This window comes from Etheostoma spectabile, chromosome 16, assembly GCF_008692095.1.
Source record: "Etheostoma spectabile isolate EspeVRDwgs_2016 chromosome 16, UIUC_Espe_1.0, whole genome shotgun sequence".
Taxonomy (NCBI): domain Eukaryota; kingdom Metazoa; phylum Chordata; class Actinopteri; order Perciformes; family Percidae; genus Etheostoma; species Etheostoma spectabile.
The window spans coordinates 8,686,275-8,701,161 of NC_045748.1; the positions used below are offsets into that span (position 1 = coordinate 8,686,275).

The 14,887-nt window shown below is 40.5% G+C and overlaps 1 protein-coding gene across 4 annotated transcripts; it reads left to right on the forward strand.

The window, feature by feature from the left end:
* The first annotated feature begins 739 nt into the window (after positions 1-739).
* On the forward strand, positions 740-14,858 carry lhx6a (LIM homeobox 6a). 4 transcript variants are annotated; one of them, XR_004335546.1, is made up of 10 exons: positions 742-1,248; positions 2,158-2,229; positions 2,512-2,694; positions 4,621-4,742; positions 11,514-11,734; positions 12,038-12,138; positions 12,409-12,504; positions 12,821-12,995; positions 13,086-13,704; positions 14,474-14,855. XR_004335546.1 is itself a non-coding variant. In XM_032539047.1 (9 exons), the coding sequence occupies exons 1-9, from the start codon at positions 1,171-1,173 to the stop codon at positions 13,163-13,165; spliced, it is 1,128 nt and encodes a 375-aa protein (XP_032394938.1). In that variant the 5' UTR covers positions 742-1,170; the 3' UTR covers positions 13,166-14,857. The 4 variants fall into 4 exon arrangements, 2 of the variants coding, with proteins under 2 accessions (XP_032394938.1, XP_032394939.1); XR_004335547.1 differs by having other exon boundaries at positions 740-1,248; positions 12,841-12,995; positions 13,086-14,858; XM_032539047.1 differs by having other exon boundaries at positions 13,086-14,857.
* Positions 14,859-14,887: the final 29 nt, after the last annotated feature.

The following is a 14,887-nucleotide window of genomic DNA, read 5'->3' on the forward strand; positions in this document are numbered from 1 at the left end:
GCCCTGCAAATTATTGTTAACCATACATTTACTTAAGTGTTCCTCTTAATTATACACAACACAAGGAATTTAAATATTTGGAAATAACGTAATATAAGCATTTTAATATGAAAACAAAGCCTTAAATCACAAGGATAAAGGACGTTAAAATACGTGGGAGCGAGGAACATTTAACACCATTATCATTCATTCATTAACTTATATTTTACACTATGGAATTTGAATAAATGAATAATGGTCATGTTTTAATGCATTTTGAGGCAATAGTTTTCTGTTCTAGTGTAGATACTGAGCCTGAATACAACCTATATATATATATATATATATAATATATATATATATATATATTATATATATATATATATAATATATATATATATATGTAGACGCGGTGTGTAAAAGGGTCTATTTATATGCTCGAGTATGTATGTTAGTTACTGCGTTACAGCCATATACAGTCAGCTCTAGTTGTATATTTCTAGTAGCAAATAAATGATAATTATAAAAATGACTATAATTTAAAATGGGATTTTTTTTCTCTCTGGCTGCAGCTATAAATGTCTGAGATATCAAACGTAGCAGAGTTTGAGGAAGTTTCTGTCAGAACTGTTCCAAAGTGTGTCCACCCTTCTCACGCATATGGACCTCTTTCTTCACCCTCCCCCTACTTTAACTATAAGGCAGGCCAGAGAGCTCCACAAACTTTCACTGCAGCTCTACAAATCCCCTCTGGTTCTCTGCGCTCCCGTCGACTTTGCAGCCCTGCAGTCTCCACTGCACTTTTTAAAGCCTTGGAGTAAAAGTTGCCAGCCCCTCAATTTGATTCACTTCCTGTAGTCAGACTCCTTCCCAAAAGTGGAGAGAGGGGGAAACGGGGAAAGGAAGAACTCTTTCTGTTCTAAATAATGTTTTCTGAGGAGCAGCAGGCAACTCCTCTCCTCTGCATAACTTCTGCAGTTTGTGCCAGTGGCAGTCAGATCGTCGCGCACAGCAGCGTTTTAAAGAGAGAAAGCCTTTCGCGTTAAAAACAACACCGTGCGCAAGGTTACAGCCGAAACCACGCATGGTTTGGTACGGATGGTACAGGTTTTGACGCCCATCGCCGAGTCTTCTCCTGATTCCACGCACCGAGTTTGGAGACACTGAACGCTGTGAGACTTTCAGGGGTTCATGTACTGGAAAAATGAAGTTTTGTCCCCTCTTTCAGAGGGAAATAAGATTCTGTCCGAAGGAATTCCCACGAAACAGGTATACACTTTGGACACTTCTGGGCTTCATCTTTGTGCGTAAAAGGTTCAAATTGGAGAGGTAGCCCACCAATGCACCGTGTGGGCCTTCACTGCTTGGTTTCGACTGAATTAGCTTGTCATCTGATGGCATACAGGTCGCGATAGGCTATGTGGTGTAGGAAGCCTCAATGTGAAATCATTTTTGATTTATCAAACGGTTTATCTTATTTCTTGAACGCTGCGTGGATCTATCTGCTGTTGCAAAAACGTGCCGTTTATTTGCAGCCCGCCGCATCGTGTGTGACTTTTGTTGTGTCTCTCTGTGATGTCATAAGAATCCCTGCTTGTGTAGCCTACTGAGATCAGCTGCATGCGCCAGCCGCTGTAAAGAGGCACGCGCCTCTCTGTTATGAATAGCGTGATTTGCGGTCCGCGAGCCTCTCGAGCGCTGCCAATTCGCCTGAGAAGAATTGGATTTTAATTACAGCCATTAAAAATCAAATTTGCAATTCTTTGGGTGACCCGTTGCCTTGCTCTGATTGACAGTTGAAATTGACACACCGGGTCCCTCTTATCCACAGCGTTTCATGCTATTTGTAATTACAGGTAGTCTCCCCTCCCCCCCACCCCCCACTCCCCCTCCCTCCACTCTCGTGTCCTGGATTGCGAAGAAAATACTATTATTCTGAGAGACACGGGTTAAGGGCAGGGAAAAATCAATCCAAATTGAAATAGCTTCATTAAAATGTGCCTTTTGTTGCGGGGGCCCTTTTAACAGTTTTATCCGGGGTTTATTGTCGGGACCACTTTATATAGCATAGGAGTAGCCTTGAAGAGCTGTCTGCAAATGTCTCCCGAGGATTTCTCAGCTGACGATGACACGGGAAAAGTGATGAAGACCTGCCGCTTACTGAACGTTGTCTTATAGGTGATCTCCGCCGAGCATCATAGTACACCGGGAGCCTCGCGCTGCAGTGTGGACTCTAAACACGCGCCAATGGTGAGAGCTTTACTACCTAGGCTGTTTATGCTTTAAAAATGTATGGATAATTCAGTGCGTGTATTTTTGCGCTGTGGTTGACCCTTGGCCCGAGCGCATCCACGTGGAATTATATAGTTAGGATTCAAGCAAGCAGGCTACATATTTTTAAATGTGTGAATTATTGGCGCATTTATAGTCTATAGACTACAACATAAAAAAAAAAAAACTATCGACATCTACAGACTGGCACTGTGGGGATTATTGTGTGTGTTACTGAGCTGTGCTGATGCCCTCTTGCAGTCTCACTCGGACGGAGAGTCCCAGCGGTCGAACATGGAGCGGGAGGACACTCGCTCGTCCCCCAGCACTCCGTCCACCCCCTCCGTGTGCTCGCCGACCTCCACCACCAGCTCGGTGCCGTCCACCGGGAAGAACATGTGCGCCAGCTGCGGTCAGGAGATCCTGGACAGATACTTGCTGAAGGTGAGAGGCCACACGGCTGAAACTGCCCGTCTGGGCAGAGGAAAAAAACAACCCTTTTCTTCCGGGGGCGTCTTGTTTATTTGTTTAGCCTTCTCGTTCATGACGCTAAAATTCAAATTAACAGCAAATAGCGTGTCTGCACAAGACGAGCAGGAGGCTGCCATGTTGACCCGGGTCCTGTTTTGGTTTTGACAACTGGAATGTTCTGGAATGAACAGAAGGCCTGGACAACTGTAGGCATTCTTATTGTAGAATTTACACTGGATAAAAATCAGGCACATATAAATACAATTGTGTCACCCATAACTATCAATATCGACAGAACGTGCCTCATATGTAGCCTATCTGGCACAGATGATACCCTATTATATAATTATTTTGTTGTAACACAAACGTACAGAATCCATTAACCATATACAAAACATGTAGGCCTGTCTAAATTGCCTGCAAGGTAACCTTTCAGGAGTGAAAGGTAAAGGAACAGATACACAGGGGTCCAACGTTTAGATTTGTTTCTGTTTTACAGCCTCGCTGTCAGTACGCCATGTCTTGTCGCGTGCGCCCGCGTGCTTCCAACCAAAACAGTCCTCTCTCGCGCGCAAATGGGTGTTCGTCAGAGTTCACTTCTGTAGTTGTGTAGCCTGCAAGTCTAGGCCTGTTAGGATCCAATCTAGATTTGGTTTTTAAACGTTGTACAACGGACTGAGAAACACACTCGAAAAGTGAAAAATATTTTTGAAAACGAATTGTGTATGTAAATAACTTTAGTGGCATATTGATAATATGTAATCTAATTTTCTAATATAATATATTAAAAGCTGTCGTGCGCAGCATTTTATTTGGTCTAGCCTACTGTAAATTTCAAAATTAACCTCTTTGTCTTGTGTAAATATCGTGCCTATATTTCTGCGGGCCAGTTACATATTTCACACTGCCGATGCAAATGCATTTATGTAGCCCATATAAATCGTTTTCTACTGATTTTTTTAAAAAAAGGTCTACAGTAGTTACAATAAAAAATGCTTTGTTAAATAAAATCGGCAGTTGCAAAAATATGTATTGTGAAATGAACGTGATTGCATTTAGAACTTTTCTAACAGCTTATTGTAGCAGGGAAGCCTTTATGATCTCTCTCGCCAAAATAATTAGGCGAATTTGGGATAATACTATTTTTGAAACGAAATGCTGCTGTTTAGGCAGCGAGATGGTTGTGTGTGAACCTTCAAAATAATTGTAATCATTTTTCAGTCGTCAATACAGATCAGGCCATTTTTCTTTTCGATTTAAGATATCATAATTGCTATTGAATGAAAGTATTACACTCAGTGCCAGAAAATGTTAGACAGGGCCTAAGCAGGATGCTTTAGCTTCGATGTGTTTCTATAATCAAAATGCATGCCTTTCATAAGTTAATAGTAGTCCACTTTTCACTACTTAGGCCTAGTAAAAGGAACTACGGTGAATTTAAATGCAAATTATTTATTTAATTTCTAAGCAAAACCCCACGTCCAAGTATTTAAAATATAGTATTGCTATATATTAGAAAACATAGGCTACACACGAGTACATTAGGATCTCGTCTGGTGCCACAGACTCACTGAAAGTCCCTAATTGAATATTAAAAACATGAAGTTTAGGAGATGAACAGAAACTCATTATTGAGCATCACTGTTAGAAATGCAACTTTTATTGAAATAATTTGCTGATTTTAACAATTAATATCTTGACATATTACATCAATATAAGCTCAACTGGGCATATAGAAATATTGAATAGGATATGATAGTAATGTGACATGAAATTTATATACAGACATGTATGACGTATATAAAGTTGTTACTCAGCACCATGGACACACTTTAAGTCCTTAATGCAGTGATCTATCATGCAGGCTATGTGTTTGACATGAGTGTTGTCTCTTTGCAGGTGAACAACCTGATCTGGCACGTGCGCTGTCTGGAGTGTTCTGTCTGCAGGACGTCGCTACGTCAGCACAACAGCTGCTACATCAAAAACAAAGAGATCTTCTGTAAAATGGATTATTTCAGGTAGGGTAAGTTTATGACCGTGTTTTCAAAATACCACGTCTACTCTGCCAACACAGATCTCTCTCTCTCTCTCTCTCTCTCTCTCTCTCTCTCTCTCTCTCTCTCTCTCTCTCTCTTTCTCTCTCTGTCTCTCTCGCGCGCGCGCTCGCTCTCTCTCTCGCTCTCTTCCTCTGAGATAGATGCGGGTTGCCTTCATGTGTTCTTGAAAGACCTTTTCAAAAACTTCTCCAAGTCTGTAACAAAATAAAAGTAGAACTGAAAGATCCACAACTTTGTTATGGCTATCCAAACCATAACACTTCCAGTAGCTACAAAAATAAAATAAAAAATATCTAGCCTGGCAGAATAAAATTTGGGAAAACTGCTTTATTTATTTTTTTAAAGCAAAGGGAGGTTACAGACTGTGTTTTGGGGGAGGATGTTTTTTGTGCACGTTTTTTTAACTTCAAGCTTTGCTTTTTTGGGGTGCAGATTAAGTGATACAGGGAAAAAAATGAGATAGTGATACACATATAATAATAATTATTATTATTACAATACACACACACACACACACACACACACACACACAGAGTCAATAGGTGCTACTAGTAGCAAACATTTAAAAGGAACAGGTAATTTGGAAAATGCTTGTTGTTAGAGAGAGTGAGAGAAAGAGAGGAGAGAGAAAGAGAGGGAGAGAGAGAGAGAAAGAGCGAAAGAGAGACTATGGTGATTTATTGTAATTTCTGGATGAATTTATCAGTTACATCTATTCAATACACACTGTACTTTTGTTTGCGTACAGCAGAGGAAGAATACGTGTTTGTTGACTGATGTTATTTCTCGTGTGTGTGTGTGTGTGTGTGTGTGTGTGTGTTTGTGTGTGTGTGTGTGTGTGTGTGGGGGGGGGGTATCTGAGGTTAAATGGGGTTCACACCATTAACAGCATATTGAGTAGTAAAATTCTGGGCAGTAGCCTGAAGCTGGTCGATATATAGAAGGCCTATGGACACATATGCATCGTCACATCAGTTTGTGTAACTGCTCGGAGTTGTGAGTGAGCTTTGGTGTTTGTCTGATTGAAACCTGACACCAAGCTACCACTCTGAGGTTTATAATCACCAGCAATTAGTTGTCCTCCACCCCAGACCCCCAGGCCTCCAGACCAGCAATTAGACCGCCCCAAGTGTCTGGTCAGCATGTTTCTGTTCTGAATGTGACTCCTATCCAAACTAAAAACACACACACACACACACACACACACACACACACACACACACACACACACACACACACACACACACACACACACACACACACACACACACACACTAAAACAGATATGTGCACAATTACACATGGTCACACACTTAAATATGAAAACATGAATATGAAACATTTAATAGCAAGAATGCACTTTACACATTGCCTCCTTTTACAACTCTAAAGAACGTACGCACACTGACACGCGTGCACGCTGACACAGCAACACACACATAAACATACACTGATATCTCTGTTTATTTATGCATGTCCAGCAGCTGCCAGTGATTTTGCTATTTTTTTCACAAAACGGAGTATTTTGTGTTTTCTCTGCCACATCATGATAATATTTTACCTGACCCGTCTGCATTTAAATGCTCCTTCACCATTCACCTCTCTCACCCTTAATGCTGCCCTCTGGACTCTGAGCCAGTATTAAACACCAAGAGAGGATTTAAAATATGTCAGAGCACTAGAAAATGGTAATCAGTGGTAGAGATGTGGCTGTCACCATCATATTTTATGTTCTGAGAAATTCTACACTCTGATTATATGAAATTGATAGCAATAAATGAGTTCACACTAGTTGTTTACCCGCCAGCATAAGGATAACATTTTAAAATAAAACTACAGGTACATTTTTCAGTGACTACAAAACAGAACCATGCTAGCTGGTGAACAACAGCTAGCCTTAGATAAAGCTAATTAACCCCCTCTTTCTGACCTGTTTCCTGCAATTGAAATATCAATTGTAATGCTCCATCATCTTAGTAATTTTGATTTGTTATGCCACACAAATGAGCCAGTATCTTAATCACAATGGAGCCTAACACCAGGTAAATTCGACCTGCTAAACTAGCCTAGATCAGCAGAGTAACAGTGACTGCAATCTGAGCCTCTGAGTCCAGTGTATCCATGGGATTTTGTGACATTACATTCTAATCACATATTTAAATCTATAATTTATTAATTTGGTCAAATGGTCAAGAAAGCTAAGAACACATTTTGCTTGTAGACACTGAGGGTGTAATTTAAGGTTTCACATCTTGTATTTCTGTTAGACAGCTTGACAAAGTTGCCTTCAAACTATTTTTTTTAGCAAAAAACTGTTAGACATTTTGCCAACAAAAGCTGTATCGTCTTTTCAGTATGGTTACAATATCTGGAGAAAAATATTTGTAGATTTAGATCAGATTTCCTTGATCACATTGGAAAACGATAAATGATCTTGCAGTGAGGCTTTGCTGCAGGACCGGGCCTGTACAATGGTTACCTCTGTAAATCTAAACTGTAACCTGGGTTTAGGCCAGATTCAAACTAGGCTAAACACCACTGCGAGTCCAGATTCTTTGGGCTGGTTTCAAACCTCTGGAGATAATTCCTCATCTGTGTCAGCCTCTCATCTGGCTTTGGACTGACAGCTGCTTTAATGGGGCGTAATAGCAGGAAATCAGAGTGGGTTTCCCTCCATATACGTGTTGTGTGTGTGTGTGTGGGGGGGGGGGGGGGGTCGGGATAGAGGGTGCAGGACAGAGCCCATGCTGTGCCTCTCAAACCAATGTCAGGCCTTCAGGGCTTTCTCTCACACACACACCGCACACACCACACACACACACACACACACACACACACACACACACACACACACACACACACACACACACACACACACACACACCACACACCACACACACAAGCACGACCACTCTAAGGCAGACCACTTCTTTATCGCCTCCTCTGACCCCCCTCGTCTCCCTGCAACCCCTCCCTCGCCTCACTCCGTAGAAAATCATCCTCGTCTTTGAGCTGCAGGCCACACAGGAAGTTACATTGCTGCACTAATCAGAGGCACACTGGGATACTGACAGTGTAACCAGAGTACATGTATGTAGGGAACTTTGTCGGTGAGATGTGTGTGTGTGTGTGTGTGTGTGTGTGTGTGGTGGTGTGTGTGTGTGTGTGTGTGTGTGTGTGTGTGTGGGTGTGTGGTTGTGTGTGTGTTGTTATAATAATTATTCATCAACCCACCTCTGGTTAGCTGATTAGGTCTCCATAGCAACAAAGACGATTAACCGGTACAGAGCAAATGATTTGAGTTTTAATAAGAACTGAATGGATTGCAATTATAATAAGACATCTGTCACACAATGCTACACATTTAAATAAAGACTGCTCAGTCAAAGCAATGACATAGATTCTTCATTTTGTAAAGCAGATTACAAAGAAAACTGTTACTGCAGTCTTAGAGAATTCAAAAAAAGGATGTTGTGCAGTGTAAATATGCTAAAGCCTAGTAATATGTTAAATCTGTTAAAAGATGTTGTCTGTAAAGTACTTAGATCACTTCCTCATCGTAGATTCCCATACGAGCAGCCGACATGACGCTGCGTTGTAAACCGCACAATCAAGCAAGAACTCTCTCAGGACAAGTCTAATAGAGATTAGAGTATTCTCATAGCACATCAGAAATAATCTAAAAAACATGTACCTCCTCAAGCCCTCAGTCCTCAGCTCTTGCAGCAGGTGAATTACTGTAAAAAAAAAAGCAGTACAGATTAGATGAAAGAAGGGGAGCAAATAGGAGAGGTCTGGGGGAAAAGGGAGTTTGTGGTGTACCATTTTCCCTCTTGTGAGTGATACAAGGAGATGTGAGGATTGACATTGCTCCAAAATAAACACCAGGTTTTTGGTACAAAGATAAAATAAGATACAAAAAAGGAAGGGAGGGGTCTGAGGAGATGAAGATGGAGGAGAAGGAGAGGGTTAAACAAGGGATGATTTGTAACTTTTCTGGGTTCTGTCAGAGCATGAAACTGACAAGCTGTCAGGCTAGATTAGCCATTAGCAATGTTCCACAATTTCCTCTTTTACTGTAGAAATGGCCTGGAATTCTCCATAACTATCTGAAGTGATGCGCACACACAGTACTGCAAGCCGCGTAGTCCATTTGACTCCGGAACGGCATTATTGGGTTATAAGATATAAATGGTTAAGTTGCACATAACCGCGACAACTTAAGCCCTCTGGAAGTGCTATGCCAGCTAATTTTCTTTCAAGGCCACCACAAACACTTGTGGTCTCACAGCTCTAATGCTAAACTGACTTTGTTATGTTTTGTATGATTTTGTTATGAGGAATGCCAGGCCCGGGACTGTAGATGTTCTTTTTATATTTAGACATCGTTGCATTACTTGACAGTGATATCAAAAAATAGGAGGGCAGACAGACAGATGCAGAATGAGATAGATAAGAGACAGATCCTCAAACAGCAGGCCTTTAATGATGACCTATTGACATTGATATGATAACTATTCTTTAACATACTACATTCAGAAAAATAAAACTTCAGGCCAACGAGCTCATATACATGAGGAGGGGTATGAGTTTGTGAGATGTCAGGGCTATAGTATGCTTTCATCCCAGATAGAGTGGACTTGAGTGCACTGATACACTGCCAAACCCACTCACTTGGCAACCATCATGCTCTCGGTCCCACCCTGCTCTCTCTCTCTCTCTCTGCCATCGACGCTCTTTACTATTTCCCTCAGCCACTTACTTCCTCTCCCCATGTCTATTCTTTTCATCCTGCCCTCACCAGTTCTTGCATCCTTCATACATTTCAACTATCGACGGCTCTTTGAATTTGGCTCATGATGAATTAGTAAAAACGTTGAGTTGGCCATCAACTTTTGATATGTGCTCACGCCTGTTCTACAAAACAATCCCATCAATATGGAAATGTTATTAATTTGAGCTAAAATAAAGTTTTCCATTATGCTTCGTGACCCCTGTTTTACCCTTGAGGTAGAACCTTCTCTCGGGCTGCTTATAAATCCTTCTCCTCCACCAGAATTGGCAGCTGCTAACCCTAACAATGGCTCTTAATCTTAAAGTGTTTTATACCCATCAAAGTCACAATGTGCTCTTTAAATGAGGAGCTTAATGTCTTTTGATTCTGGTCTAAAACAGGAAATTTGTCTAATATTCCAGTTGTATTAAAGTGGAGTTTTTTTGGATAGGAGAAGGCTGAAATAATCCCACTAATGTATCTACTAAATGTAGCTATTCTTCTCTGCCACAGACCTCCATTGTTGTATTAAAACTATTATAAATACGTTATTGAGCCACACCGTTTCACTAAGTGACATGACACAATTGACTGCACAGGTTAAATTCTACACTGTCCAGCTGCTGTAAATACTCGCTAAAACATCAAATGGTCATTAGTTATATATGTATGTATATGTATATATATATATATATTTATCCGCAGCTGCAAATAGTCCCCAACAAAGGAATTGTTCACTCTTGTTTGAATTTTTGCAAAAAATGACAGTGCCCAGCTGTTGTTGGTAACTATTCAGCCTTTAAAAAAAAATATATATATATATATATATATAATATATATATATACAGTATACAGTATACATATATATATATATAAATATATACTGTGTATATATATCTATATATATCTATATACATAAATATATACATGCTGTGACCCATTTTAAAAGCTCTTTAGTAGTTTCATAATAGGATTGAATGGGATTGGGGCTGAGTGCCACAGACAGGCTAGTCAAAAATTGTGAGAGGGACTTATGCACACTATCTCTGAATGATTATGAATACTCATGAGAGTGCAGTTTACTTTGTCTCTGTCCTTATGGTTTCCCACCCTTGTATTTGTCTCATTCTATCCTCAATCACATTTATATCAAATATTTCAAAAGACGAGATCACGTTTTTTTTTTTGTTTTTTTAATATATATATTTACTGTATATCTTGTTTTGAGCTCATGAGGAATTATTTTAAAGCATTTGCTGACTTAACAAAGTTATGTTCACTAACTCGCTCCCTGCCTAGCCTCTCTCTTCCCATAACTTTCTGTCCATTTCTCTTTCATCCACCCACCCATTCAGAACAGTAAAGTCAGGTGGTTTAGGTTTATATGCCGCCTGACCTCACTGTTGCTATCAGTTACCGCGGGGCGATCTAGAGTGATGTCATATATAAGTCTTTCTTCATCTTCCACTGTGTAAATCCACCCTGGTTTGCATGTGTGTTGGTTTGTTCCCTTGTGTGTGCGTGATTCTGTGTTTGTGTGTGTGCACGTGTACATGTCAGGGCCTTCATGCATCAGCCAGGAAATTGCAGGTGTTGGTTTGTTTGCATTCAAGGCTCAGCTTGCAGCCGCAGTCAGGAGCCTTTTCTGAAGGCCACATCCTCCTCCAAGGGTTCTTCCTTAAACCTTTTCAGTTCTGCCAAAATTTCAAGTTTAAAAACACTTATTTTCAACTTCAGCTCCCTCAACATATTCTCAAAGAAAAGGATGTCTGTGCATGTTTCATTCATTATGTTTAATAATGTGTGTACTATATTGGGCCTCGAGATTAGATTTAAAAGATCACCTACCGCTACAATTTTCTCTACCGAAATGTTGCTTTTAACCTCATCAATGAACGCCTAATTCCTCATTCTGTTTCTCCTCCTCTGCCTCTGCTCTCTTTTTCTCTCTCTCACAGTAGGTTTGGTACTAAGTGTGCCCGCTGTGGGCGGCAGATATACGCCAGTGACTGGGTGCGCCGTGCAAGGGGAAACGCATACCACTTGGCATGTTTTGCGTGCTACTCGTGTAAGAGGCAGTTGTCCACGGGAGAGGAGTTTGGCTTGGTGGAGGACAAAGTCCTGTGTAGGATCCATTACGACACCATGGTGGAGAACCTCAAAAGAGCGGCTGAAAGTGGTGAGTAGTGGTTCTGGCAAATTTAATTTAATGGTTCTCTGTGGCTGTCCAGATGTTTGCTCAAGAGTTCTCCTAAAACTGAAGTTATCTGACTTTGTGAGTAAAATCATGACTGCATAATTCACTTTGTATGATTGATTATTTCTTATATCATTGATGATGTAAAACGTCTGGCCTGCTTCTTTCGGACTTCTCAGTGGTCATGTTACAAGAGCTCAAGACCCTCAAGTTTGGGCCCACAAATTTTTTATTGTTATTCAACACGTTTGTCTGTTATCTCACGTGTCTGTCATTCTTTTTCAGGCAATGGTATCACATTAGAAGGAGCAGTTCCAACAGAACAGGACAGTCAGCCCAAACCGGCCAAAAGGGCACGGACATCCTTCACTGCTGAACAGCTACAGGTCAGACACACACACACACACACACACACACACACACACCACACACTCAGACCTTCCTTCCTTTCTGTCTTCTCTGTATTGCAGGAGGTGACTTTGTATCCAAATCATCTGTCTGATTACTTTCTTATAGATTTTCATAAACTACTAAGAATCTCTAAACCCATCATCCAAACCAATCAGCCAAATATTTGTATATGTTTGGTGATAATGATCTCTGTATAGATTTGAGCAGCCTTTAATTTCATGCTATTGTTTTGTCTCAACATGCAGATCATGCAGGCTCAGTTTGCCCAGGACAACAATCCAGATGCCCAGACACTACAGAAACTAGCCGACATGACAGGCCTCAGCAGGAGAGTTATACAGGTCTGTACACAGAAATCCACTTTCTTCTGGTACTAATGAATCTACTTATGTTATGGCAAGGTTGGATTGAAATAATTCCTCAACAGACAAACACTTACAACTTGATTTGGCCATACAATGACTAAAATAAGAAATGGTCAGATTATGTTAAACTGAAAATATATCATAGTAAAATGTTCAGCAATGCACATAAATATATTTTCAATGTTTTGTCAGTCATTTCTGATTCTTATTAAACATACTTTTGAAATAAATCAACATATTGCGATTTTAAGAATATAGCAACATGATGTGTGGTTACATTGCGTCTTCATAGGTGTGGTTTCAAAACTGCAGAGCAAGACACAAAAAGCACACGCCCCAGCACAGTGGGGCTCCTCCAGGTCATCCCCAGTCCAGGATACCCTCGTCCCTGCCCGATGAGCTGCATTACTCCCCCTTTGGCAGTCCTGAGCGGGCGCGCATGGTGGCCCTTCACGGGTATATCGACAGTGAGTTGTAGTTACCTTTTGTGCACTGAATAGTTAATTATAGTAACTACTCTTTGATTCAGTATTTCTGTATTTTTGTGCGCTCCCCAGGTCATCCCTTCTCCATGCTGACCTCTCAGAGTCACCCTCACCAGGCCATGTCGTTGCCCCAGCTTCCCCTCAGCCGCTAGTGCTCCGCCACTTTGACCCTTAAGACCCTTAAACCTCCGGATCCTAACCCTTAATCTCCTATCACTGCCGTCTGCAGAGCTGACCCGGAGGTCTCACGGGAGTCAGCTTGGAGAACAGACACATCTTACAGGAGCCACGCCCACTCGGAAAGAGAAATGGAAGAATGTGGAAACAACTAAAAAAAAACTTCTGTCATTTTTTTTCTTCTTTTTTTCTGAGGACAGGAACATCCCACCTGCTGCCACTCTCTCAAGATGATCGTGAGGCATTTATCATTAGCGGCAACTCACTGACTGTATTTTACACCACCTAAGAGGTCCCATTTTGCTTCACATGTACAGCATCCTCCACTCTACCCAGCCATCCTCTGACTTGAAGGAGGAAGGGAGTTTTAAAGGGATGAAACTTAGAAAGGAAGCAGGACTGAAGACTCTTGAGTGCTGTCAGAATACTGAAGATAAACAACGAGGGGAACCCTTAAGGGGGAACTATGATTGTGGCCCAATGGGCCCGGCACACACAGTAGACCACATTAGAGGTAAGACTCCTCACTCTTTTCTCTCTAAGCAACCATGAAGGAAACATAATGTAAATGAAATAAGTTAACTGTTGAAATGTTTTCTTTACAAATGGCATCACAAAAACAATAACATCCTAGTTACAGTTTTGGTAAATTTTCCACTGAAATGTAGGTCTAGAATTAGATTTTTGTTAAAAATTCAAAATATTGTGTGCCTTATCTTTTCAATTATAAAAAAAACTTGAATCAGCAAAAATAAAAATTCCTGCCTGTAATTTGTTTCTAAACAAATATTTCTTTTTTTTACGAGGATTTTAAATCTTACATTGGTAGAAAATCAGCATCTTTAGGTTTTATCACAAAGAAAACCACAAAGCACAGTGTCTGGGCTGGTGTGTATTTAAATTCTGGCTGTAACAGTAGAAGCTAACAGATTTTAGGTCGCCACAATCCTGTTCCATTTCTTTAAACTGACAGAGAAACAAGAAAGTCTGAGATGAGCACACTAATCAAACTATACATCCCTATAAAATTTGTTACAAGTTACATAACAAGTGTATTGTCACTTTTAATTTATAATTGCTGAGGTTGCTTGTTTAGCCTCTGTGTGTGTGTGTGTCTTTCACACAAGGAGGAAATGGAGTGTTGGTGTCTTGGTACATTACAACATTTGAACAGACTGGTGTTGTATATAGTAAGGTGTGTGTGTGTGTGTGTGTGTGTGTGTTGTGTGTGTGTGTGTGTGTGTGTGTGTGTGTGTGTGGTGTGTGTGTGTGTGTGTTGGCAGGGGTAGAGAGTGTGCATCTGTATTTTATGCCATGGCCATTGTGTGAAGAACAGGATCCAACAAGCCTCAATGTCCTTGTATTTATTGAGATGGTAAATCCCTGTAAAGCACTTTTTCCCTCTGAAATTGTTTTGTTTTGCAAAAAACATGAAATGAAATCAAACAAAAAAAGTTTATCTGATAGACTGTGCATCATAAATGTTTTGTGTACTAAAATGCAATAAAATAGAATGTGATATTTTTGTGGGTTTGAATCATTTGTGAAGGTAAATTAATGACACAATAATTCACTTTTATTTTTTGTGGCACAAGGCAAAGGACATTCGGCCCCAAGGTTAAATTAGGCACAACTGAATAGGATTTTTCAAATGACAAATGTACAAATAAAATAAATAAATATGAAGTAATTGTATG

Excerpts from the sequence above, each read along its gene's own strand:
- lhx6a (XM_032539047.1), top strand. The coding sequence starts at position 1,171 with ATGTACTGGAAAAATGAAGTTTTGTCCCCTCTTTCAGAGGGAAATAAG. Across the intron at positions 1,249-2,157 it reads AAGGAATTCCCACGAAACAG|GTGATCTCCGCCGAGCATCA; the intron begins GTATACACTTTG and ends GTTGTCTTATAG. Across the intron at positions 12,505-12,820 it reads TCAGCAGGAGAGTTATACAG|GTGTGGTTTCAAAACTGCAG; the intron begins GTCTGTACACAG and ends GCGTCTTCATAG.